Source organism: Giraffa tippelskirchi, chromosome 5 (genome assembly GCF_054371585.1).
Source record: "Giraffa tippelskirchi isolate mGirTip1 chromosome 5, T2T-mGirTip1v1.2.pri, whole genome shotgun sequence".
Classification (NCBI taxonomy): Eukaryota; Metazoa; Chordata; class Mammalia; order Artiodactyla; family Giraffidae; genus Giraffa; species Giraffa tippelskirchi.
The window spans coordinates 93749932-93776980 of NC_137279.1; the positions used below are offsets into that span (position 1 = coordinate 93749932).

The following is a 27049-nucleotide window of genomic DNA, read 5'->3' on the forward strand; positions in this document are numbered from 1 at the left end:
TTAGAACTGGACATGAACAACAGACTGGTTCCAAATAGGAAAAGGAGTACGTCAAGGCTGTGTATTGTCACCCTGCTTATTTAACTTCTATGCAGAGTACATCATGAGAAACCTGGGCTGGATGAAGCACAAGCTGGAATCAGATTGCTGGGAGAAATACCAATAACCTGAGATGTGCAGATGACACCACTCTTATGGCAGAAAGTGAGGAAGAGCTAAAGAGCCTCTTGATGAAAGTGAAAGAGGAGAGTGAAAAAGTTGGCTTAAAGCGTAACACTCAGAAAACTAAGATCATGGCATCTGGTCCCATCACTTCATGGCAAATAGATGGGGAAACAGTGACTGACTTTATTGTTTTGGGCTCCAAAATCACTGCACATGGGTACTGCTGCCATGGAATTAAAAGACGCTTACTCCTTGGAAGGAAAGTTATGAACAACCTAGACAGCATTTTGCCAAACAAAGGTCTGTCTCGTCAAGGCTATGGTTTTTCCAGTAGTCATGTATGAATGTGAGAGTTGGACTATAAGGAAAGCTGAGCACTGAAGAATTGATGCTTTTGAACTGTGGTGTTGGAGAAGACTCTTGAGAGTCCCTTGGACTGCAAGGAGATCCAACCAGTGCATCCTAAAGGAGATCAGTCCTGGGTGTTCATTGGAAGGACTGATGTTGAAGCTGAAACTCCAATACTTTGGCCACCTGATGTGAAGAGCTGACTCTTGAAAAGACCCTGATGCTGGGAAAGATTGAAGGCAGGAGGAGAAGGGGACGACAGAGGATGAGATGGTTGTATGGCATCACCGACTCAATGGAGATGAGTTTGAGTAGACTCCGGGAGTTGGTAATGGACAGGGAGGCCTGGCATGCTGTTATCCATGGGGTCGCAAAGAGTTGGACATGACTGAGCAACTGAACTGAACTGAACACATCATGGAAAAAATAGCACACAGCACTGAAGAGAAATGAACACAATTTGTTAGGGATAGTAAAGAAAACAAAAACAAAACAGAATTGACTAAATCATAGAGGTTGTGTTTTAGGAAGTAAGGATAGACAAGTTTGAATAGTTAGAGCCAGATTATGAAGAGCCTTGAATGCTATTGTGAAGTGTTAATATATGAAATGGTAGACAGCAAGAATTGTCATATGTAAATGACTTGAAAATTATTCTTTCAACTGTTTGTGTGAATGAATAGAATAGGAGCACACTTCAGTCAGTTGCCAGTATTTGTTGAGTAACTACTTAAAATGCTGCTAGTACTACTAATAAAATTGCTGGCACCTTCTATTGAGCCTTGCTATATTAGGCCAGTCATTGGCTATGCATTCTATTTACATTTCTTGTATGGGTTTTAAAAGTTATATCATATGATATTTGCTTTGAAAGTCCTACAATCTCATTGGAAAGAAAAGTCTTAAGGCACTTAGTTTAAACTATAAAATATTCTACTTCATGTGCTAAATTGCTTCAATCGTGTCCAACTCTTTGCAACCCTGTGGACTGTAGCCCGCCAGGCTCCTCTGTTCGTGGGATTTTCCAGGCAAGAATACTGGAATGGATTGCCATGCCCTCCTCCTGGGCATATTCCGAACCCTGGGATCTAGCCCAGGTCTCTTATGTTTCCTGCATTGGCAGGCAGGTTCTTTACCACTAGCGCCACTTGGGGAGCCCATTCTACCTCATAAATGGAACTTTCTAAGAGGTGTGAAGTGAAAGTCACTCACTCGTGTCTTGACTCCTTGTGACCCCATGAACTGTAGCCTGCTAGGCTCCTCTGTGATGGAATTCTGCAGGACAGAACACTGGAGTGGGTAGCTGTTCCCTTCTCCAGGGGATCTTCCCAACCCAGGGATTGAACCCAGGTCTCCCTCATTGCAGGTTGATTTTTTACTATCTGAGCCACCAGGGAAGCCCCTTCTAAGGGATAGGATGTTCTTTTTTCCCCAGATGCAAGTCTTGGATCATATATTCAGATATATGCTTGAAAGAAAAACTAGTTTGTCAGTCCTCAAGAATAGTGAATTACTTTGGTTTTATATTCAATAGTCATTAGATTATATAGTAATATGGTTTCTTGAGAATCTTTTTTTATGAAAAAGGGTTGCCTTGTGTAAGATTATTCAGATTCTCTGATAAGGTGTACCAGCTATTGTAAAACAGTAAATCTATATTCTGGGATTTTTGTTTTTTTGCATTCTGGTTTTAAAATATTTATGGATTTGGGAGATTGAATTGTGACAACTGACTATTTGCTATTGGGAAAACTTTTGAAAATATACTTCTGGTTTTTAGAATTTTGATAGCAATTGTTCTAAATAATTTATACAGTTACTTAATGTTTGTGTTTCTCACTAGTTATAATGCTTATAAATTTAGGAACTGGATTTGTTTTGTTCAATACTGTGATTTCCAGGGTGTTGCCCAGTGCCTGGCACATGACGGTTGTTTAGAAATATTTTTTAAGGAATGAATTTGTGAGTATATAGATTCAGAGTTGAATCATAAACCAGCATTAGAGATAATTCTAGCCCAAGAGTCTTAACCTGGAAAACCTACCACCTCTTAATAAATAAGATTGGAGTGCTGAAACTAGCCCAAAATATGATTCTTCACCTTGAATGAAACTGATTTTATTTAACTAAAATGTGAGAAATATATTCCTTTGAAACTGAGGAATGTTGAAATATATATTATTTTTATCTTAAACTGTGTTTGCTTGACTGTCAGTTGCAGAAGCTTGTTGGTTGAATTTTAACAGTGGTTCTTAAACATTGATTTGCACCATACCATTGCAGCTTGTTTATAATATCTGGAGAATAATAGATGTATTCTGAAATATAAATTTATTTGTAACTAAGGGAATTTAACCATTTTGAACTGCATTTTGATCCATTTAAACTGCGATTTTGGGTTCTTCATGATGTTCTTATCTCCTCTCTATACCCATTTCTTGTGTTAATCAATAATTGCCTCTGTTCTGATAAATTTTTGTTATGGTCTATCCTGCAGAGAAAGAGATGCTGGTTGCAAGTTTTGGAGAACCCTGTTTTTTATGGAACTCAATTCTATAAAATTTTCAAAAGATTCCTTGGCAATAACATACACTTGTGATGGACCCTAGGAATACTGCTATGTTAGGATTGGGTTCTGATTCCGAAGGATTTTCAAGAAAGAGTCCCTCTGCCATCAATACGGGCACATTGGTCAGCAAGAGAGAAGTAGAGGTAGAGAACAACACAAAAGAAGAAGACGACCTTTGCAAGTGGAATCGGGAAAGAAACATTGAAGCAGGGAAAGATGATGGTTTGACTGATGCACAGCAGCAGTTTTCAGTGAAAGAAACAAACTTTACAGAAGGAAATTTAAAATTGAAAATTGGCCTTCAGGCTAAGAGAACTAAAAAACCTCCGAAGAACTTGGAGAACTATGTATGTCGACCTGCCATAAAAACAACTATCAAGCACCCAAGGAAAGCACTTAGAAGTGGGAAGATGACAGATGAAAAGAGTGAACACTGTCCTTCCAAACGGGTAAGTAGAAGTCCTGACAATATATGATCATTAACGCTATTTGGACTAATACTAATTTTTATCGAACCTATGTACATATTTCAGGAATTTTTATTTTAATCTTTATGTTATTTCTAAATAGTCTATTTGGGGAGCCTCAAACAGATTTTGAGGCTTGTAAGAGATGCGGGTGGTAGTATAACTATGCATGTATTTGAATTTGTAAAATTGTGGCAAATATTTTAAATGGAGTATATCCAGATTGCTGCTCCTACATGGCCAAGTGGAAGGAATATTGAATTTTCAGTTAGAAAACCTAGAGTTGAATCTTGCCCTCATACTTACTAACAATATGATGATAGACAAATTATTAATAATAGAGAAGAAACTGACACTCAAAGATGTTAAATGATTATACCACCTACCTTTCAGGATGATTCTATTCCTGCTGACCTCAAGAATTTTCTAAAGGTGAATTCAAAAAGTTTTTTATCTAGATGTTTTTATTTGAAACAATGTTAGAGCTTGTTTTGCACAGCTGATTTTTAAAGGGCTTCAAGATGATTGTCTTTAATAATCTTTCTATAGTATTTTTTAAAATAGTGCTAATAATGAGGTTTTGTACTGAAAAGATTGCACCCACAATATGTACTTATTTTTAATGTTTAAATAGTTCATATCCTACTTATATTGTTTGTAGCAGAATATAGTTTTTGGTTCCTGAGGAAAGCTATCTGTATACTCACAAAATTGTTGGTAATGAGTAGGTGCTTATTCTTCCAACAGTTACTTTAACATAGGATGTTGACTATATTACTACCCTCTAAATTAGTTCTTCATAAATAATGGGAAAAGCATGAATTACAAAGTCAGAAGCAAATTCACATCCTGGCTTAATAACTGCACACAGGTTATTTGATTTATCTTACTGAGCTGTGTTTTTCTCATTTATAACATGGAACTGTTTACGCCTATATTAAGTGGATATATAAAGAATTAAATTTCGATAAACAAGACTTGGAAACAACCCAAGTGCCCATCAACAAAGAGTTGGCTTAAGAAGATGTGGTGTGTGTGTATATATGCATATATGTATATATATGGAATATTAGCCATAAAAAGAATGAAATATTGCCACTTACAGCAACATGGATAGACCTAGAGAATATTATAGTTAGTAAAGTAAGTCAGAGAAAGACAAATATTTTATGATATTACTTACAGGTAGAATCTAAAAATAATAGAAATGAATCTTTATAGAAAACAGAAACAGACTTACAGACAGAAAACAAATTTATGGTTATCAAAGGGGAGAAAGGGATGGAAAGACAAATTAGGAGTATGATCAACAATTGTACATGAAGTAGATATGCAGTATGGATTTACTGTATAGAGCAGGAAATTATGTTCAGTATGTTATGATAACCTATAATGAAATATAATCTGAAAAAAACGCTGAATCCCTTTGCTGTACACCTCAAATGAACACAATATTGTAAGTCAGCTTTACTTCAATTTTAAAAAATAATTAAATTTGTATATAGTATTTATTTAGTATGAGATAAATTCTTGGAAATGTTCTATTCTCCCTTTTTACAGCCTAAGCTATGGCTTTATAACCTGGGATCTCTGGAAAGGTTTGGTTTTTTATGGTTGCTCTCGTAATATGATAATCTGTGAAGAATTTTGTGTTCGTTTTGATGCATTTTTACATAGCTCTTAGCAGCTTTACTAAGGGTTTCATGACTCCAAAAAGACTGAGCATCAGTGGCTCGGGAGAGAAAGCTGGAGTGTTATGAGGCATGTTGGTAGTCTAAGAAAGCTTGTGGAGCGGAGGTGGGGACAGAGGGAGTTGTTTTATTTATTTTAAAGCAAGGCTTTACCAAAACAACCAGAACATTTCCCCCTGATTCTTCAAAAGTAGTTGGGTTTTTGTTAGTGCTGATTTTAAAGCAAATTTAGGCCTTAGATTTCTAGTAAAAACATAGAAATATAGATCATATATTTTATTTTTTAATATAAGTTTTCTTTCGGCAGTGTTCAGAGGGCAAAATAATTGCCCTGAGAAAAAATATTTTGCTAGAATGATTGCTGTTTATGTAAATGTTTTTATTTTTTCGGCTGTGCTGGCTCTTCGTTGCTGCTCACAGGCTTCTCATTGTGGTGGCTTCTCTTGTTGCACAGCTAGGGCTCCAGGGTGCACGGGCTTCAACAGTTGTGGCACCTGGGCTCAGTAGTTACGGCTCCTGGGCTTCTAGAGCACAGGCTCAGTAGTTGTGGCACATGGCCTTAGTTGCCCCATGGCATCTAGGATCTTCCGGGATCAGGGATCGAACTCTTTATGGCCTGCATTGACAGGTGGATTCTTTACCATTGACCACCAGAAAAGCCTAGTTTTATATAATGGCAAAATATAATGGTTCAGTTCCTTAAGTGAGATTTTCCGTTTCTCAAATTATGTGACATATTGTTAAATTTACAGTAGTTGACTCATGGACCCTATTATTTAGAGCAATCCAAATATGGCATTTATTTTTTAAAAATTTTTAATCCAAAATTTAGAAATTGTCACATTAATAACTAAAGTTTAAAGTTTAGTTCATTCCTTTGAGAAGTGTTAGATACTTTTCGTATCTTTTAGTTAAAGTTGTAGAAGTTATAGATTTTAAAGGGTCCTATTTTTTTAAATGTATTTTCCCCCAGTTTTATTGTGATAAGATTTGACATACAGCACAGTATACAGTTTAATATGTATCTGGTTTATTTTTAATTTTGAGATTTATCTTTCTGTATTACATTTTGGCAAAACTAAAAAATTTGGTAATGTTCAGTGTTGGCAAGAATATAGGGGAAATAAGCACTCTCATGCACTGTTGGTGGAAAGTGTATTGATACTGTACTTTTTAAGAGCAGTTTGCTTGTATCTGTGACAATTTAAAATGGACAATTCCTTGATTCCACAGTGTCACTTCTAAGAAACTATCTTATAGAATGCTTGCAAGTGTATAGCAAGATATATATGTAAAATATTTATTAGAAGTATAGATTCCTGATACCTTCTTATTGGTTTTGACTCAATATGTCTGGGTATTTTAAAAAATGTCTTTATTGAGGTATAATTCATGTATCATACCATCCACCCATTTAAACTGTACAGTTTGTGGTTTTGTTATTGACATATAACATTTTTAATTTTTAAAAGTTGTAAAATATGTTAATATAGAATTTGCCATTTTGGTCATTTTTAAGTGTAAATTCAGTGTCACTAATTCCATTCACAGTGTTGTGCAACCATCCTCACTATTTCTCCAAAACCATCTCATCATACCAAACAGAAACTCTGTAGCCATTAAAGAATAACTCTGTATTGTTACAGAGCCCCCCTCCCCTCAATCTCTGGTGATTTATAATCTGCTTCTGCCTCTATGAAATTGTCTATTCTAGATACCTCATATAAATGGAATCATGCAGTATTTGTCCTTTTGTCTCTGGCTTATTTCACTAGCATAATGTCTTCAAGTTCATCCGTTTGTAGCATGTACTAGAACTTCTTCATTTTTGTGGTTGAATAATATTCCATGTACATTTATGCCACATTTTGTTTAAAATTCATCATCTGTGGATACTTGGTTTGCTTCCACGTTTTGGCTATGGGAAAACATGATACAGTGTACACTGGTGTACAAACATCTGTTTGAATTCCTGTGTTCCATTTCTTTGGGTACTATACTTAGGAGTAGGATTGTTGGATCCTGTGATGTCTTTGAGGAACTGCCAAACTGTTTTCCATAGCAACTATACCATTTCATAGTCCCACCAGCAGTGCATGGGGGTTTCAGTTACTCCAAATCCTCATCAGTACTTGTTATTTTCTCTGTGTGTGTGTGTTCGTGTGTATGTATGTATATTTTAAATAATAGCCACTCTAAAGAGTATGAAGTTGTATCTCACTGTGGTTTTCCTTCCTTTTCCCTGATGACTAGTGATGTTGAGCATCTTTTCTTGAGCTTATTTGATTTGTATATCTTCTTTGGAGAAATGTCTGTTTAAATCTTTTGACTATCTTTGAATTGTGGATTTTTTGTTGTTGTTGCTGAGTTTTCAGGGTTCTAGATATATTCTGTATATGACTTGCTAATATTTTTTTCCTGTGTTGTGAGTTGTCTTTTTCACTATTTTGATAGTGTCCTCTGATGCACAACCGTTTTCAATTTTGATGAACTCTAATTCGGCTGTTTTTTCTTCTGTTGCCTGGGCTTTGGTGTCATAGCCAAGATATCTCTTCCAAATATAGCATCATAAGGATTTTCCCCTATGTTGTCTTCTAAAGGTTTTATAGTCCTGTCTCTTATGTTTTGGTCTTTGAGAGATTTTCAGTTACCCCTCTCACCCTGAACTTGCTCTCAACTGATTACTATAGCAAGGGATACTTTGGACATGGAAAACTGTTACAAATTTAATGTCTTAAGAGTATGGATACTGGACTAGCAGCTTTGATCAGTATTACACTCCTATGATTCAGACTTTAAAAGACAAAAAAGGAAACAAACATTGTTACCATCAATATGCTTCTCTCCCTTCTTTTTAGGCAATCATGTGATAACCCCCATATGACAACTAACTAAGCAGAACAACATTTCTTAATCAAAATGAAGAAAACTGTTCTGTATAATGAAGTTGTCTTACTTGGAAAATAAAAATAAAAAAACAAGTTGTTTGGAACCAAAATTGGTGCAAAGAAATTTCTAGGAGTTTCTATCTCCAACATCAGTGCCTTTGATAGCTCCCACAAATATATATATATGTATACAAGCAAATACATGTAATCCCACCCTCCTCATCTAAAAATATAAATGGTACCATACTGTACACACTTTTCTTCTTCATTCATTTTTCCACATATATAGCATATTAGTATATGGATTTTCCTGTACAAAAACTAAGAGAGCTTCTTTAGCCCTTTGAAATATGGTTAATAAGTGTTTTTTTTCCCAGTTTGTCATTTGTCTTTAGATCTTGCTTATTGTTTATTTTGCCATACAGAAATCTTCAGTTTTTTAAAGAATTTAATTAATACATCTTTCCTTTTATGGCTTTGAGAATTTGACATATCACTAAAAAGGCTTTCACTTCAAGTTGATTAAAGTTCTTATATTTTTTAATGTTTCATTTTTCGTTATTATTATTTTTGGCCGTGCCACAGAGCTTGCAGGACCTTAGTTTTCCAACCAGGGATCAGACCAGGATCCATAGCAGTGAATGCTTAAGTTGTAACCACTGAACCATTGGGGAATTCCCTAATGTTTCATTTTAAATATATAAATATTTGATCCATTTGAAGTTTACTATGATGTATAAGTTGTGGATCGAACTTTTATCTTTTTCCAAATAGCTGCAGGTTGTCCCAATACTTTAAGAATTTTTTTTAGTCCTCAGAATTGAGTCACTACCTTTATCGAACACTGAATTTCAGTGTGTACTTGGGTCTGGTCTGATTTCCCACTTCATGTCATTGTTCTCTATTTGCCAGCATGATAGTTTTAATTATTATGTTTTATATCTGGTAGGGCTAATCCTTCCTCATTATTCATGTTTTAGAGTGTTCCTTGCATTATTGCATATTAGCTTATAAACTTTATGTGATTTTAATAAAAATAGAATTTTTTTCTAGAACTTGTTCCAATTGATTACAAAGTTCATATTTTGTTCATTTTTATCTGTGGTTAAACTTGGAACCTATTTGGTAGATGAGTAGCTCGGCTGGTAAAGAATCAGCCAGCATTGCAGGAGACCCTGGTTCAATTCCTGGGTTGGGAAGATCCCCTGGAGAAGGGAAAAACTGCCCACTCTAGTATTCTGGAATTCTGGAGAATTCCATGGACTATATATATATTGTCCATGGAATCGCAAAGAGTCAGATACGACTGAGCAACTTCCACTTCACGTCAGTTTTTTGAGAAACTCTGAATTTGCTTTGCCAAGATTTAGGGTGTTCAGATGGGCTCCCGAGACCCTCCCCTCAGCAAAAGGCTGCCTGTGTGCAACTCATTCTGCTGGGGGTGGAGAGCTGGAGGGTGTACGCTAGACCTTGAACTGGCAAATAGACACCAGGGGTGGGGGCGGTTTAGTGTGCCAGAGTTTCCTCCCCAGCAACAACTGAATTTTTTGGTGGCTCAGGCAGTAAAGAATCTGCCTGCAATTCAGGAAACATGGGTTCGATACCTGAGTCGGGAAGATCCCCTGGAGAAGGAAATGGCAACCCACTCCAGTACTCTTGCCTGGAGAATCCCTTTGACAGAGGAGCCTGGTGGACTACAATCCATGGGGTCGCAGAGTCGCTGAGCAACACACACACACATACAGACACACACACACACACACAACACACACACTACACTTTTTTTTTTTGTACCTTTGGAGATTTTTCTTATTTCCTAAGAGGCCACAGTGCAACAACCATGGTATCTTATTGCTGGATTGAATTATTTTGTTGTAGTAAACGGATATTTATGGTATTTAGCCTGCCATATGGCTAGAGTGGAAATCACCTGATTGTTTTATAAGAAATATATTGATTATTAAATGCATAATAGATCTTTCTGTCTCCTTTTTGTTTATAGTGGAAAGAAATGTTTTCTTTTGAATTTCATATAAAAATTTGGGTTTGGCTGTCTTGTTACTTTATGTAGTGTCTGTGTCATTTCATAAGTTGTCAGAATAGTATAGTCATTCTTCTGTTGCAGTATTTTAGAAAGTGAAAGTTGAGGTGGAAGTCATAATATTTACTTATATTTATCACACACTAACTTAAAAGGAAAAGAGGCAATGGTACATTCCTTTTTAGTATTTAAACAAAATTCCAGCTTTGGGATTGTGCAGCATAGCTAGTTATATGTCATCTTAGTTTACATAGGATACTAAATTGAAACATACTCTTTTGTAACAAATGAAAAATAACTAAAATACTTATTTCCTGAAGCAAGTGATTAAAACTGAAACTTCTGTGAGAGAAAAGGGATTGGGGGGATATTTCATACCACTGTATACTGATTTTATATGTGTGTGTGCACACGTGCACTCGGTCATATCTGATTCTTTGTGACCTGATGGACTGTAGCCCACCACGCTCCTTTGTCCATGGGATTTTCCTGTTACCAGTACTGGAGTGGGTTGCCATTTCCTCCTCCAGGGGATCTTCCGAGCCAGGGATTGAACCCGAGTCTCCTGCATTGCAGGTGAATTCTTTACTGCTGAGCCACTGAGGAAGCCCGCATTATAAATTAGGTCAAATAAGATTGAGATTTGGTGTTAAGTTTTTGTTTTTGAATAGTTTATTTAATGTCATTATACCATAGTTGAGTGGATTGAGTGAGCAAAATGAATTACAAACAAAATTTGCAGCTGTAATTATAATTTCCCTGCCAAAAGATACTTTTTTGCTTGGAAAAGACACGACTATGCTGACTTACTATATTATTTAAGAAACACTACATTGTAGATGTAATTTTGAATTTCACTGATGTAATTTTTATGGAGATGTATTAAAACCCTCATTGAATCCAGGTATTCTAATTAGGGCCTGTTGGCCTAAGATTTTTATTAAATTATATAACTGATTAATGTAGTTTCTTTAGGAAGAAAATGTGCAGATAATAATGACAGTTATCTCTATTCTTGCTCTGTTCTTGGTTAATTTGCCTAGCAGTCTTTAAATTGTTTCACACAGATTCCAATTGTTTATTTATATATTTGGCTGTGCCGGTCTTAGTTGCAGCACACAGGATCATTAGTTGGGGCATGCAGGATCTGTAGTTGCAGCATGTGAACTCTTAATGGCGCGTATAGGATCTAGTTGCCTGACCAAGGTCCCCTGCATGGGGAACAGGGAGTCCTAGCCATTGGACCTCCAGAGAAATCCAGTAGTTTCTTTAAATTATGCCATATATTAGATTAGCTTGGTTTTGGATAAAATGTATATATTTTTAATCGATATACAATTCTAACACCATAAAACTTCCTCTTTTAAGATGTGTAGTTCAGTGGTTTTTAGTATATTCCCTTATATATTATCTACATGCAAAGGTGTGCAACCATCACCACTAATTTCAGAACATTTTCATTACCTTAAATATGTGTTTTAATTTGGCTGTTACATTTTAGAAAACTGATCACAGGGCTAATGTTTTTACTTTCTACTTCACAAAAGAGGGTCAAATTTTGTATCCCTTAATTTTGAGCGTAATCTCTAATGTAGGCTTATAGCAATGTTTTATTTATTCCTCCATAAAATATTTGATTGCCTGTCCTGTGCAGTAAATGAATAATTATGATATAGTGTGATAACTTACAACAAAGCTAGCGGAGGTGATGAAATTCCAGCTGAGCTATTGAAATCCTAAAAGATGATGCTGTTAAAGTGCTGCACTCAGTATGTCAGCAAATTTGGAAAACTCAGCAGTGGCCACAGGACTGGAAAAGATCAGTTTTCATTCCAATCCCAAAGAAGAGCAACACCAAAGAATGTTCAGACTACTGTACAGTTGCATTCACATCACATGCTAGTTAGGTTATGCTCAAAATCCTTGAAGCTAGGCTTCAGCAGTATGTGATTCAAGAACTTCCAGATGTACAAGCTGGGTTTAAAAAGACATAGGAACCAGAGATCAAATTGCCAACATTCATTGGATCATGAAGAAAGCAGAGGAACTCCAGAAACACATCTACTTCTGTTTTATTGACTATATTAAAGCCTTTGACTGTGTGTATCACAACAACCTGTGGAAAATTCTTAAAGAGATGAGATTATCAGACCACCTTACCTGTCTCCTGAGAAACCTGTATGTGAGGCAAGAAACAAAGTTAGAATCTTACATAGAACAGCTGACTGGTTCGAAATTGGGAAAGGAGTATGACAAGGTTGTGTATTGTACTCTGCTTACTTTTGTACAGAGTACATCATGCAAAATGCGGGGCTGGGTGAATCATAAGCTGGAGTCAAAATTGTCGGGAGAAATATCAGCAGCCTCAGATATGCAGATGATACCACTCTAATGGCAGAAACTGAAAGGAAGAAAGAGCCTCTTGATGAAGGTGAAAGAGGAGAGTGAAAAAACTGGCTTAAAACTCAACATTAAAAAAACTAAGATCATGGAATCCGGTCCCATCACTTCATGGCAAAAAGATGGGGAAAAAGTGGAAACTGTGACAGACTTTATTTTCTTGGGTTCCAGAATCACTGTTGACAGTGACTACAGTCATGAAATTAAAATATGCTTGCTCCTTGGAAGGAAAGCAATGACAAACTTGGACAGTATATTAAAAAGCAAAGACATCACTTTGCCATCAAAGGTCCACATACTGTAGTTTTTCCAGTAGTCATGTATGGATGTGAAAGTTGGACCATAAAGAAGGCTGAGTGCCAGAGAATTGATACTTTTGATCTGTGATGTTGAAAAAAACTCTTGAGAGTCCCTTGGACTGCAAGGAGATCCAATCAGTCAGTCCTGAAGGAAATCAGTCCTGAATATTCATTGGTAGGACTGATACTGAAGCTTCAAAGCTCTGGCCACAAAGTCTGCAAAAAGCCGACTCACTGGAAATGACCCTGATGTTGGGGAAGATTGAGGGCAAGAGAAGGGGGCAGTAGAAGGTGAGATGGTTAGATAGTATCACTGACTTAATGGACATGAAGTTGAGTAAACTCCTGTAGAGAGTGAAGTGTAAGGAAGCCTGGTATACCGCAGTCCATGGAGTCGCAAAGTGTCAGGCATAACTTAGTGACTGATCAACAGCAACAAGTGATAATTTCCATAATAGAAATACATATGAAGTGTTTATAGGACTGTTTGGAGAAGGTAGTGAGCAGGAGAGTATGCATGGAAAGCTTTACAGTGGAACTTATATTTAAAATTAGATGTTGACATTTTTGTTAGCATTTGCTAGACAAATTCTAATTTGAGGACAAAGTAAATAGTAAAGGACAAAGGTGAATTTAGCATGTCTCCTAGATGTTTGTGAATTGTGCTGTCAAAGAATTTGACAGCCCTTTAGTGTAGGTGGGCACTAAGAAAATAATAAAGAATGGAGGACAAGTGGGGAACTTAACAACTTTTTGTGCACTCAAAAGTTAAAATTGCTTTTTTGAAAAGTTTTTCTATTTGAGAAATTTAGGATTACTTGTAGTAAGAACCCTATCATTTGTAACTGTAATGTTAAGTCTTACCAAAGACATAGTACCTGAATTTTATTTTCTAAATCTGTTAATAGCTGACTACCTTGGTCTTCATGCATACTTAATAGCTTCAGTTGTGTCCAACTTTTTGCGACCCTATGGACTGTAGCCCACCAGGTTCCTTTGTCCATGGAATTCTCCAGGCAAGAATACTGGGATGGGTTGCCATGCCCTCCTCCAGGGCATCTTCCCGACCCAGGGATCAAACCTGTGTCTCATGTCTTCTGCATTGGCAGGCGGGTTCTTTACCATTAGCACCACTTGGTCTTCATGCAGGAGTGAAAGTCAAGCAGGAATAATAATATTGTGGCAGGTTTGTAGAATTTCTTGAGAACACAGAACTGCAACAGCAGATGGCATTAGAGATCAGGTTTAAGGATGCGTTGCAAGGATTTAACTGTTAAGGGGGGAAGGGAAATGAGGTGCAAGGATTTAGCTGTTAAGGGGGGAAGGGAAATGAGGTGAATTGGGGATTCAGAGTATAGCTGGCAAAGTTCAATATGACCCTTGGGCGTTGCTGGTCTGTTTAAAGGTATATCTGTAGTTTTTTAAAACCAACTATTTAAATAATCTAGCAATTAAAAATTCTCTTCCAAGAAGAAAAGGAAATTTTTGTTGTATATCTAATAACTCCTTCTCCCCCAACTAAAAAAAAGGTAGAAAAATATAAAGATGTCATACAGGATCTATTTAATAGCCTTGGCTTCTTTATTTTAACTAAGTATCATTTTGTACCAACAAGTGCCTAATATTAGATGTTAAGAGTGGTATATCTGACTGGGTAAAGATTTACCTGGGAAAAGGGGCAGTAGTTTGCGTATTAACTGTGGCTTCCTTGGATATAAATATGAGTCTTTCTTCAAACTGGATTTATGGTGTTCCTAAGGCTTTGGTTTCTCCAAAATCTATTTTCTAAAGAGGGCATACATATTAGTAAAAGAAGATAATGTCTCAAAGATGTCAGAAATAAGTAGTGTTAAAGTGAAATAGTGATGAGAGCCCACTTTTTAAACAGAATAGGTTCTGAACTATTAAATTTTATCTTTTTTTTCTCTTTATTTTTTAACAGTCAAGTTCTGGTCTACTATGTGTATTTTACCTTCATTTTTGGAAAACATTTCAAAGTTGATTTGCAAGTCAAGAACTTGTAATAAAGTTCTGCTCCTCTATTAGGAAGTTGAAATTTAGGAGGTGTGCAAAAGCATTTTGACAAAAATTCACAGATGATAAATATATACATTAGAATATTTTAACTGTTTTTAGCCAAGCTACATAGAATTACTAACATCTGAGTAGGTATGTGAAAGTAAAAAGACTATCCCAGAATTCAGTAGTAACTTTCACAATAAAAACGGGTGAAAGAAGATAGAACCTGAACCCCACCTTTTCATTTTTTGGCTTAATTGCTAAGTATGATTATCCTGTAGTTCCTTGTCTAGTCCTTGATTGCATGGGTAGGGAGCTACAGAAGACTGCTGAAGAAATCACAGATTCTGAAAATTAAAAGCCAAAGGCAGGGGAGCTTGTTAACTTTTCTTTTAAACTGTTTGTTAATTATGACTGTTAGGAAAGAAGTAGAAAATCTCCTAGGCATTCTTGGTGACATGTTTTTCTTCTCTTTCAGCCTTGAAGTAAATTGTCTAAGATAAAGATGAGAAATTAGAAAAGTAAGTTTAAGATTACTAAGTTCCTAAATAAAAAGAAAGAAAGTTTCAGTATACAATAGAGAGAAGAAGTAGGATGATGGAGTGGAAAGACTCAGCTCAGATGTCACCCAATTCTTTGAAATGTTACCTGAACCTTCCCAGGCAGAGTTAGTTACTCTAACTTCTGTGCTTCCATTGCATATATTTCTCTGTTTTTAACATAAATCACATTATATTGTAATTATTAATTTGTCTTTTTCTAGTGAATGCTCCTTAATTGTCAAGGTGACCTTTTTAGTTTTTGCATTTCATGATCAACACAGAACATGCTTTAAAAATAGTTCAATAAAATTATAGACTGTGGATTTACCTATAAGCATAAACCAAATACTGCCACCACCACCAAAAATACTGCCCTTAAAATACAGCTTGTGGATAAGAGAAGTTGTTGGCCTAGCCCTAAGATAGTGCTTATTCATGTAACTTTCATAAGTGAACTACTCATAAATATTTTCTCTTTCATTTACTTAAAGTATGTACATATTAAAACTTATTAAGTTCTGTTGTGATTAATACAGTCAATAGGTCATTAATTTTAGGAAGTTAGTATTATTGGTAGTAATGCTTGCAACTGTGGCTGTTTCATGAATTTCCTGGTAAGGCACAACTTTGGTAACTACTCTTCTAATAGGTCAAACAAAAACTTTCCTTTGTTTTGTCACGACAGAGAGGTGAGCTAAGTTGTCTATGTTATCTCCATTTAAAAACAACCCCCCTAAGAGGCTAAGTTCTTAAACTTAGCCTCTTAGTTTTAAGAAAATATTTTTAGTAGTCAAATACCTTTTGAATGCATCTGACATATCTTAGTGACTCACCCACTAAAAGGTGGTACCACATTGTTATCAACCAAGGGCTCTTGTGCCCAGGCAGCAAGTCAAACTCTGGCAGGGGATGTTAGCATCCGAGGAAGGATTTATTTGCAGGGCGCCAAGCAAGGAGAATGAGCAGCTCATGGAGCTTTCTTCTGATTGTTTGGTGCTAAGGTAACAGGGTGATGTTTCAGGAATGTCAACCATCTGGTTATAATCAGCCTGAGGTCTGTGTGCTTGTGCCCAGCATGTAGTCACCATCTTCCACCTGGGTAGGAGTCTTAGTTTCTACAGAACGCTCAAAGATATACACCAGATTGTTATTTATGTCCCTTGAGGAGAAACCTTGAGATCCCTGTGACACTACAGCCCTAATGGTTAACTGCTTGAGCCTACTGTTTGGAACTCCTTAAAGGCCTAGAAGCTTTTTTTTTTTTTTCCTACAAACAAGTAATGGGAACACAGAGGTGCTTTTGTACCCAGGAACGCTCCACAGGGTCCTGGTTGGTTTCAGTATCCTCTTTTCTTTGATACTTCTCAGTCCTGAGGGGAACAGGGGTAGGACAAGAAAGGAAATAAAGCTTTGGATAGAGAGGTTAGTCATAAACCCTATATGAAGTTGGTTTTAGGGAGAGTTTGTCTCTAGACGACCCCCAGGTGAGACTTTTATTCTTATGCTATCTGGTTTATGTTTACCCAGTGCTTTTTTTTTTTTTTACCAATTTTTTTGTGTGTAGGCTCCTTAGTTCTTATCAGTGAATTCAAGACTTGCTAAGTAGAAGATCATCATATTCTTGTTACTTGTAACTTGTGAGCTGAGTGCCATCTATGAGTGTAGTCTTTCTTACATCAACTTATGGGAAGGTTCAGAACACAAGTCCACACCATCCCAATGTTACTTTTCCATTGCCATGTTCTTGTTGTAAAGGTTATTCAAGCAGGAATACCTGATGGTATATAGGTATCTCCAGGTTCTCCTTTGAATGGAATTCTGTTTTCTTACCTTCATACTGGTTGTTTGCTTTGAAAGCTGCTTGAGCTAGAATTACTTTGTAGTAGAGAAGAGAATGGTTGGCATAGATCCCAGCTTCTCCAGGGCAGAGGCTATTATGCAAATTTCCCCAGATCTTCACATTTCAATAAAGCCTTCTTTTCTCCCTTTAACACACACAAAACAGACTGTTAAGGGGGCAGCCAAGATCTGCCCTAAGCCTTGAAGACAAAATAAGGTTGGTGCCACTCTTTTCCCAAAATACCATCAATTGTAGAAGCTCCCATCAATGCTCCCATAAATGGAAGGGAAAAGCAGATCCTTTCTATTGCACAGTGCAGCCTCTGCTGTAAATGTACCAAGAAGATTAAAACTACCATAATTAGTTTCCTCAGGCTCAGCTTCAGTTCTTGCTTTCATTTTGTAGTTGAAACTTCTCTAATCAGCGTTGCTTTTGGCTGATTGAGCAGTTTACTTTCTTTTAAAGTGTAGCATGTTAGGGATATCTGCTTGTCTGTATTGTGGTTTGTTTTAATAAAGTATATAATAAGATATGCTAAATGTGAAAAATGTTTCTCATTTGTTGATTTTGCTAATGGAAAAAGTCATTATTGAAACAAATTGATAAGAAGGCGTAACTAGCTTAGTCCCAGAGAATTAAGCCTAAATATCATGTTGACTCACTAATTCACATACTGCTTTTTATGGTTGTCTAGTCATATCTTTATTTCATTTTAATGACTGTATATCATGCCAGAGGTGTTTACATACAGACTGCTTCATAAGTACACGTTGCTAGTAAATTCTGAGGTACAGCTGCTTAGAAGTGAAGATTTTTGGATTACATCAGAATTAACAGCCCTATATGATGAGATAACAAACCTGGGGCTTTTATGGAACTTCATGAATAGGGACAAAAGGTTGACTACATGATGAAAAAAGACTTTTTTTTTCTCCTGACCTCACTTAGTGAGTCTAAACCACTGAAGGCATTGTTCAGAATTGTTCCTCTTTCCCAATTAGTTATATAGGGATTTATGGGGAAAAATCTTGAGAGAAAGTATAGATTAATTTATATGTGTGCTGTGGTAGTGATTTTACAATTCAGGAATAAACTGGGTATAAAGAATCTAAAGACTTCTTTTCCTCTGCTGTTAATACCTAGGACAGATTGGTGTGCTTAAGTTATATTCAATAGCAGGAAGAGCCTCTCCATATCATTATTAATATTCTTTTATTATAGTATTCTCTGAAGAAATTAAACTTCCTCTAGTAATATATGTTGGTTGACTCTTTAATGGGGGCGATATAGTGTAATAAAAATGAGCGGGTGCAGCCACCTAATTAATGGTTATATAATTTAAGAAAAACCCATAGTCTGCTTTTGAAAAGAAAAATTTGTGTGATTTTATATTAAAATACTTGATATAATTATCTGTATGTTAAATTTTCTTTAGTTTTCTTTTGAGACTTTTCCCCCAACCCCCATTCTCGGATGTTTTGGTTCTCTCTTTGATTGTATGTTACAAACTGAACCTTTGCACATTTATTGAAGATGTTTTCTGAATATTTTCATAAGTGGACGTAAGATTCTTCCCTTACAATTCTTATTTTTAACATGATTTTGGAGGTAATTTACATTCCATACAGTCACTTGGGAAAAACTGTCCATAAACATTTTTCTTTACCTTTTTTAGCAGTTGTCCTAGAGTTTGCAATATACATTTAGAACTAATTTAATTACCCTTGAAATAACACTGTTTGGCTTTACAAATACCTTGTAATAATAAAATAGCACAAATTCCTCCCTTCCTTTCCTTGTTTCTTGTATCCTTATGGTCATTCCTTTCATTGTAAATAAAGATACACATTCACATCATCATACATTATTGAATACATTGTTGCTATTATTATTTTAAATAAACTTATCTATTAGATAAAAATTAGAAGACTAAGGAATTCCCTGGCGGTCCTATGGTTAGGATTCTGCACTTCCACTGCAGGGAACACAGTCCCTGATGGGGGAACTAAAATTCCCCCACGCCTCTCAGTGCCGCTAAAAAAAAAAGAATAAGAAAAATAAAAGTTTTTATTGTACCTTCACTTCATCTCTAGTGGTCTTTTATTCTTTATATAGATTCAAGTTTCTGACCTATTAGCATTTTCCTTCTCTCTAAAGAACTTCTTTTAATTTGCAAGACATGTCTACTGAAAACAAATTCCCTCAAATTTCTGTCAGAGAAAGTCTTTGTTTCTTCTTCATTTTTAAAGAATAATTTCACAGGGTACAGAATTCTAGGTGTTTTTTTTTTTTTCCTTCTAACACTTTAAATGTTTTACTCCACTCTCTTCTTGCTTGCATGGTGTCTGAGGAGAAGTTGGATATAATTTTTATTTTTGCTCATTTGTAGTTAAGAGGGCAGTTTTTTATATTTTGTTTAGCCTGTACCTCCAGATTGTAAACTGAGACTTCTCTGGTGGTTCAGTGGGACTTCATTGGGACTTCTCTGGTGGGTCAGTGGTTAAGAAACCACCTTGCAGTAGAGGGGACACAGGATCAATCCCTGGTTGGGGAACTAAGATCGCACATGCTGCAGAGCAACTAGAGAGCCCACAAGCTTTGGAACCTGAGTGCCACAACTAGAGAATCTGTGCAAAGCAATGGAAGATCCTGCATGATAGAGTGAAGACCCTACATGCTGTAGCTAAGACCCGATGCAGACAAATATTTAAAACAAAAACCCCAAATACTTCTTTGTGCCCCCTCCCCTCTTATGTAGAACAGGATGGCTAGAATGGACTAGAGTTGGATACTTCCTCCCACCAGATCGATTAGGCTTTGATAAATCCCAGCAGGTTAAGCTCTGGTTAATAGTTTCTCCTGAGGACAGACCTTGTTAGAAACAGAATGGTCTGGCATATTTGAAAATGGTTCCTTTCCCCCTCTGCAGGAATTAAGAGGGAATTTTTCTCATTGTGCCAGCCTAGTGGAGATCCAGAAGATAAAACTCATAAAAGTTTGTGGGAATCACAATAATTGAGTTCTCCTGGAGTTTTCAATTCTCAAACTAGTCTACATTGAGCCTCCAGCAGTTTATCACTTTAGAGTTCAGGTTTCCCTAACCTAGGACTCACTCATTCCACCAGGGTCTCTGCTCTGGTAAATGATTCTCCATCAGTCACTTCAGTTTGGGAGCCTGTAGTTTACTCTGTGACCTCACTTCTATTATGGATATAATTGTTTATTCTTTCCATTTTAACTTTTCACGTGTTGTTGGGATAGAATGTTAACCTCCGTACTTCTCCATAAATCTTTTTTTTAAACCCTGTTCGATTTTTAAAAATATACATATTTATTTATTTAGGCTGCTCCAGGTCTTAGTTGTGGCATGTGGGATCTAGTTCCCTGACCAGGGATCAAACCTGGACCCCCTACATTAAGAGCACAGAGTCTTATCCACTGGACTACCAGGGAAAAGTGAAAGTCGCTCAGTTGTTTCTGATTCTTTGTGACCCCATGGACTATACAATCCACGGAATTCTTGAGGCCAGAATACTGGAGTGGGTAGCCGTTCTCTCCTCCAGGGGCTCTTCCCACCCCAAGGATTGAACCCAGATGCCACACATTGCAGGCAGATTCTTTACCAGCTAAGCCACAAGGGAAGCCCAAGAATACTGGAGTGGGTAGCCTAGCCCTTCTCCAGTGGATCTTCCCGACCCAGGAATCAAACCGGGATCTCCTGCATTGCAGGCAAATTCTTTACCAACTGAGCTATCAGGGAAGTCCCTCCATAACTCTTTGATCAACAAATATTGTAACAGGAGTGTGTATGCATGCATGCTCAGTTGATTGAGTCATGTCCAACGCTTTGTGACCCCATGGACTGTATCCCACCAGGGTCCTCTGTCCATGGGATGCTCCAGGCAAGACTACTGGAGTGGGTTACTGTGCCCTCCTCCAGGGGATCTTCCTGGCCTGGGCATTGAACCTCCAACTCCTGCATTGAAGGCAGATTCTTCACCCACTGAGCCACCTGGAAAGCCCAGAAGTGTGTATAATTGGTTTGTAAGAAGATGAGATTGTGAATTTCCATTTATATCTCAGCTTTCATTGCATGCAGAGTAGTTTCAAAATCTGCCATGTACTAGGATGATAGGAGGATCTTTCTGGCACATATCATGTAAAAACAAATATATTAACTCCTAAGGCACATTACTGTTTTAGTGGATTCCAGTAAACTACTTTGAATAAGTTTTCCTATGTTGATATTGTTATCTATAGAGTGTAACTTTAAAGCTTTCCTTTGTTCAGGTGCTCTTTTTTTTAACATGTAATAAGGCTATCCTTTGCTGTTTCATTAAGTACATGACAAGTTAATTTCAGAATCTCTTAGTATAGCAAGAATGATGAAAATAGCCTACTGTATTTCTGTTTACAGACTAGTTCTGTAACTGAAATTCTGTGCTGTAATTCTCTAAACACACAACTTGAGGATTTGAACAAAACATCCTATTCTTGGTTCCAAAATCTTAAGTTATGAGCACATAATCTTCACTATGTTTGTTTGTTGTAAGTACCAATTAAATAATAAACTATCTTTTCCTTTTTTTTACTTCCCCATGAAGTCCTCTGAACCACCAGAGAAGCCCCAGTTTTCCCCTGAACCACCAGAGAAGCCCCAGTTTATAGTCTATAGAATTCTGCATTCTGTACAAATTTTTTTTAATTGAGATTCTGTTGTTATGGTTTGTGAGTTGCAGATATCTTTCATTCAGTAATCAAAACAGAATTTTAATTTTATCATCCTGTGCTGTCAAGTATTTGTGTCTGATGTGTGAGATATAGAAGTAGCACATTTAATTATGTCATTAACATTTTCTGAGCGGAGTGAGATTTTAGGAACAAGTTTTTCAAGAAAATGTTTTCTCAAAAGGAACTGAGCAAATCTCAGAAATTTTTTGTCATCAACTTAGAGGTTATTGGCAATTTGTAGAAGCACTTCAGAAAGCTTATTCAAATATTGGGACTCATGAATCATCTCCATAAAGACTTTTTTTAAAAGGTTAATAAAAATATTTATTGGCTGCACTGGGTTTTCTTCACTGCAGCATGCAGGATTTTTTTTCTAGCTGAGGCATATGAGATAGTTCTTTGACCATTGATGGAACCCAGGCCCCTGCATTGGGAACACAAAGTCTTAGCCAACTGGACCACTGTTGAAATCCCCATAAAGACATTGTAAGGCTTTTTTTTTCTTTTAATGGAATGAGAATAACCCTTGTTTTAGATATTTAGTTCTCCCCTAACATTCTTTTTTATACTATTTACTATGTCCAGATTAAAGTTGGATTATAATGAATAAAGGTGATTTATTTTGGAGTTTCTCTCATGAAATTTTGAGCTAAATAGAAATTTTTCTTTTAATTAATTTTCACACAATGTAAAGAGTTCCCAAAGAGGAATTTTCTTGAAAGATTCAAGGATTGCTAAGAGTTAAATATTTCACTTAAAGGCTAGTATTAATATGTTTAATGTTGTTTAGCTTAGTGTACTAAAATTTTAGGAAGATTAGAATTATGACATAAATGCAATTCTTATTGTTCTCTTATATGATTATTTAAGTATTAATTCATGATCTTTTATTTACTTATTTATTGACTGCACCATGTGGCATGTGGGATCTTAGCTGCTGGGCCAAAGATCAGTCCCATGCCGCCTACAGTGCTGGAAGAGTGAAGTCTTAACCACTGGAACACCAGGGAAGTCCCCAAAATATCTTTTAAAAGATATTTTAAATTATTTTTATAATTTTTTTATGTCTCCCTGTTGGTAGGTTACCCTTTAATTAGATTCTGTGGATATATTTATAAAGGTCTCATTTATTTTTCTTAATTCTCTTGTACTTCTTGGCAGTCACTCATAATAATGGCAAAATATGAAATCCTTGATTTAAAAAACATATATACTTTGTTTTACTAGTGATTTTGAACATTTTTTTCTTGTTCTACTAATCAGTTCTCTTTGAATTGTCTGCCCACATATTTGCTTGAGTTTTATTTTGGGATATTGGAGGGCTTTTTTGTTTTGTTTTATTTTTTAAACTACATGAGTCTTTTCCTTTATATATATATCTTGTTATTAATACCTTTCTCCCAGAAAGATTCCCTCAAGATAGAGAAGAACTAAAAATTTACCTACAATTTATTCTAAGCCCATTCAAGGTGGGGAGTTGGGACTGGGATTCTTCAACTGGGATTCTGGAGCACCCTCAGTGATCCAGCTCTTAAGAAGGGCGCAGAATTGGAAATGAAAAGAACAAGAAAGTTATTGATCATGAAAAGCAACAGGAGGTAGACACAACTAACAGCAGGATTAAATTCTGCAGAAACTTCAAATAATATATTTGTTGGATAAAGAATATAAAATAAGTTTATTTGAAATTATTAAAGACTTAAGAATAAGCCTTTAAAAAATGACCAGGCAGATTTTCAAAAAGAAGCCAGTGTCATATATTTTCTAGATATGAAAAACTGTATTTTCTTGATAAAAAATGCATTCATTGACATTTAAAAACTCAATGAATAATATAAGCATCTAATTTTGACACAGCTATGGAGAGAATCGTAAACCAGAAAACAGCACTGAGAAAATACCACTGTGGGGTCCCGAGATGGCTCAGTGGTAAAGAATCTGCCTGCCAAACAGGGGACACAGATTCGATCCCTGGGTTGGAAAGATCCCGTAGAGAAGGAAATGGTAACCCAGTATTCTTACCTGGGAGATCCCATGTATAGAGGAGCCTGATGGACTCCAACTATGATTCATGGAGTCGCAAAGAGTCAGACACAACTTAGCAAGTAAACCACCACCACCAGTCACCTCATGAAAAGGATGAAGGGTGAAACAACTGTACACGAGCTTGGGAAACAGAGACGTGTAAAAACACCCAAGGAGACAAATAGAAGAAGAAAAATGTCAGTTGTATAAAAGTGAAATTAGAAGCATCACATGTAAAACAGTGGGAAAGGAAGAACAAAATGGAAATGAACAAGATTCAAAAGGTTGGGAGTGTGATATATATGAAAAAAAGAAGAAATACAATATATGCATAACTGATATCTTTAAAGAAGAAGGCAGACATTTTAAACTTTATCAGTAAAGCAAAGAACCTCTTTAAGCCAGGTGAAAGGATCAAATTACCTCCTGAGGATAAAATTCAAGATGTTCTCAAACATCAAAATCCAGAACCAAAGAACAGTGGGGCAAAAATGTCCTCAAACTGGACAGTTTCATCTATGCCAAAATGATAATGACAGACATTTTTGAACACCTCATTCTTCAGGAAATTTTAGAAAGCAACCTTCAGTCTTTTTTTGTTAGTCACAAAGGAATGTAACATGCTTAGTTGCTCAGTTGTGTCCAACTCTTTGCGACCCCATGGACTGTAGTCTGCCAGGCTCTTCTGTCCATGGGGATTCTCCAGGCAAGAATATTGCGGTGGGTTGCCATGCCCTCCTTCAGGGGATCTTCCCAACCCCGGGATTGAACCCAGGTCTCCCACATTGCAGACAAATTCTTTACCAGCTGAGTCACCAGGGAAGCACAAACAATGTGGAAATGAGAGAAAATGAAAGTCAGTTAAGTATATACTGATTTCTTCATTTAATATAGTAGGAGTCAGACAATGTCACTTGTTAAAACTGATACTGTAAAAAACTAGTGTAGTAAAAAAATTATGTATATATGTCTAATTGGATAGTGAGGCAGCAACAGGAAGAGAATGCTGATTTAATCACTGCTAATAGTGTCAGCAAATATTGAAGGCTAAATATTATAAGTTACTCTTTTATACTTTTCCGGAGCACAGGTATACATGTATCAGACTTTTTAGTGTAACAGAAAAATAAGCACATTATGTGCCATTTAAACAAAATGTCAGTCTATGAAAGGTCAAAGTAAAAAATACGTATAACTGATTCACTTTAGAGAAACCAACACAACATTGTAAATCAGCTGTACTCCTATAAAGAATTTTTTTAAAGTAACAGTATATGTGGTATGCTATTAGTCTATCAAGGTTGTCATAACAAAATATCACAGGCCAAGTAGTTTAAAATCATGAATTTATGTTATCATTTACTGTCTGTTAGTTTCTGATGAAGGCTTTTTTCCTGGCTTAAGGACAACCGATTTTTCACTGTGTCCTCCCATGGCCAAGTGCAGGTGTCTGCAACCTCCAGGCCACAGACCCGTTACCTCCTGTCTTGTTGGCAGCATTAGATTAGAGATAAAGTGCACAAAAAATAGAATGCGTTTGAATCGTCCAGAAACCATCCCCCCCCGCCCCGACTCCTGGTTCGTGGAAAAACTGTCTCCTTGAAATTGGTCCCTGGTGCCAGAACGGTTGGGGACCACTGGCCAAGTGCAACGAAAGAGATATCTGGGCTCTCTTGCTTATAAAAGGATATCATTTTTATTGGATTAGGGCCCCAATTTTATGACCTCATTTAACCTTAAGTAAAGGCCTCCTTAAAGTCCGTATCTCTAAGGTTCAGTCACATGAGCATCAGGACTTTGACATTTGAATTCCGGGTTATACAATTCAGTCTATAACAGATGGACATTCCCCAAAATGGAACGTGTGGTAAACTACCACAGATGTAAAAAATAATATCTTCTAATGACAATGCAGAAACTAGATTAGTAAAACCAGATAGTGAAAAATTTTATGGTGTTGAACCTACTAGATCACAGAATTTCAAGAAAATTAACAAAATAACTTTCTTAAATTTTTTATTTATTTTTATATTTTCATTGTATTTATTTATTTATGTTTTTGGCTGTGCTGAGTTTTCGTTGCTGCACAGGCTTTTCTCTACTTGGGGCAAGTGGGGGCTATTCAGTTGTAGTGTGCAGGCTTCTCATTGCGGTGGCTTCTTGTGTTGCTTTAGGGCGCCTGGGCTTCAGTGGTTTCAGCTCCTCGACTCTAGAGCACAGGCTCAGTAGTTGTGGCACATGGGCTTAGTTGCTTTGTGGCATGTGGAATCTTCCTGGACCAGGGATCAAACCCGTCTCCTGCTTTGTCAGGCAGATTCTTCAACACTGAGCGAACAAAATAACTTTATTTGCATGGAAAGCTGTAGTTAAAGGAGCAATACCTTTAAATATTAATTTAAAAGAAAATAATAAAAATAAATGGAATAAATCATCCCTCTCTATAATAGTTACCAAGTGAACAGAATCATCCTGAGAAAAGAAGACTGAGAAATCTGAAGGCATAACTGAACTAGTAGACTAAAAGGCAGTAACTATCCAAATGGTGGTTCCTTTGTGGGGGAATGAAACATATTTAGTAAGTCTAGCCCAGAAATAAAGAAAAATTAGGGAAAACTATATAAAATATGTAGTGGTAAAAGTCTTAAAAGTTACAGATACAGTAGAAGTTAAAAGAAAACTGTAAAAAATATGTCTGCTTAATTATATATTCAAGTAAATGTGAAAAGGAAAAGTGATCTTTGGAAAAAAAGATGTCTGAGTTCAGAAATCAGAACATTTTAACTGACCAATCACCATAAATATAATAGAGAAGACCCTCAAAAAGCTACTACCCTTGTTAAAAAATGTTGGTCTTAGATGACTTTGGTTTAATTCTATAAAATCTTTAGGAAAAGATAGTTTCAAAATTAAGTTAAACATTTCAGAGCATAAACAAGGGAGGAATGTGAGTATAAAATTAATCCTATAGATTCTCAAGGCTGGGAGCTGACTGTGGCTCAGATCATGAACTCCTTATTACAAAAT

General features: G+C 36.3%; 1 protein-coding gene and 1 long non-coding RNA gene across 4 annotated transcripts in view; both read left to right on the top strand.

The window, feature by feature from the left end:
- ASH1L (ASH1 like histone lysine methyltransferase) overlaps window positions 1-27049 on the top strand; it is a 201291-nt gene that overhangs the window by 25759 nt on the left and 148483 nt on the right. For all 3 annotated transcript variants that reach the window (XM_081494190.1, XM_081494192.1, XM_081494189.1), the window contains one exon: window positions 3011-3531. Coding sequence is in view for 1 of the 3 variants with exons in the window: in XM_081494189.1 (XP_081350315.1) it covers window positions 3112-3531 (420 nt within the window). In the remaining 2 variants the exon portion in view is untranslated. The remainder of the gene's footprint in view (window positions 1-3010; window positions 3532-27049) is intronic.
- LOC145507612 (uncharacterized) lies at window positions 21170-24344 on the top strand. Its single transcript, XR_014054974.1, has 2 exons — window positions 21170-21296; window positions 22935-24344. It is a non-coding gene; the product is annotated as an uncharacterized LOC145507612 (long non-coding RNA).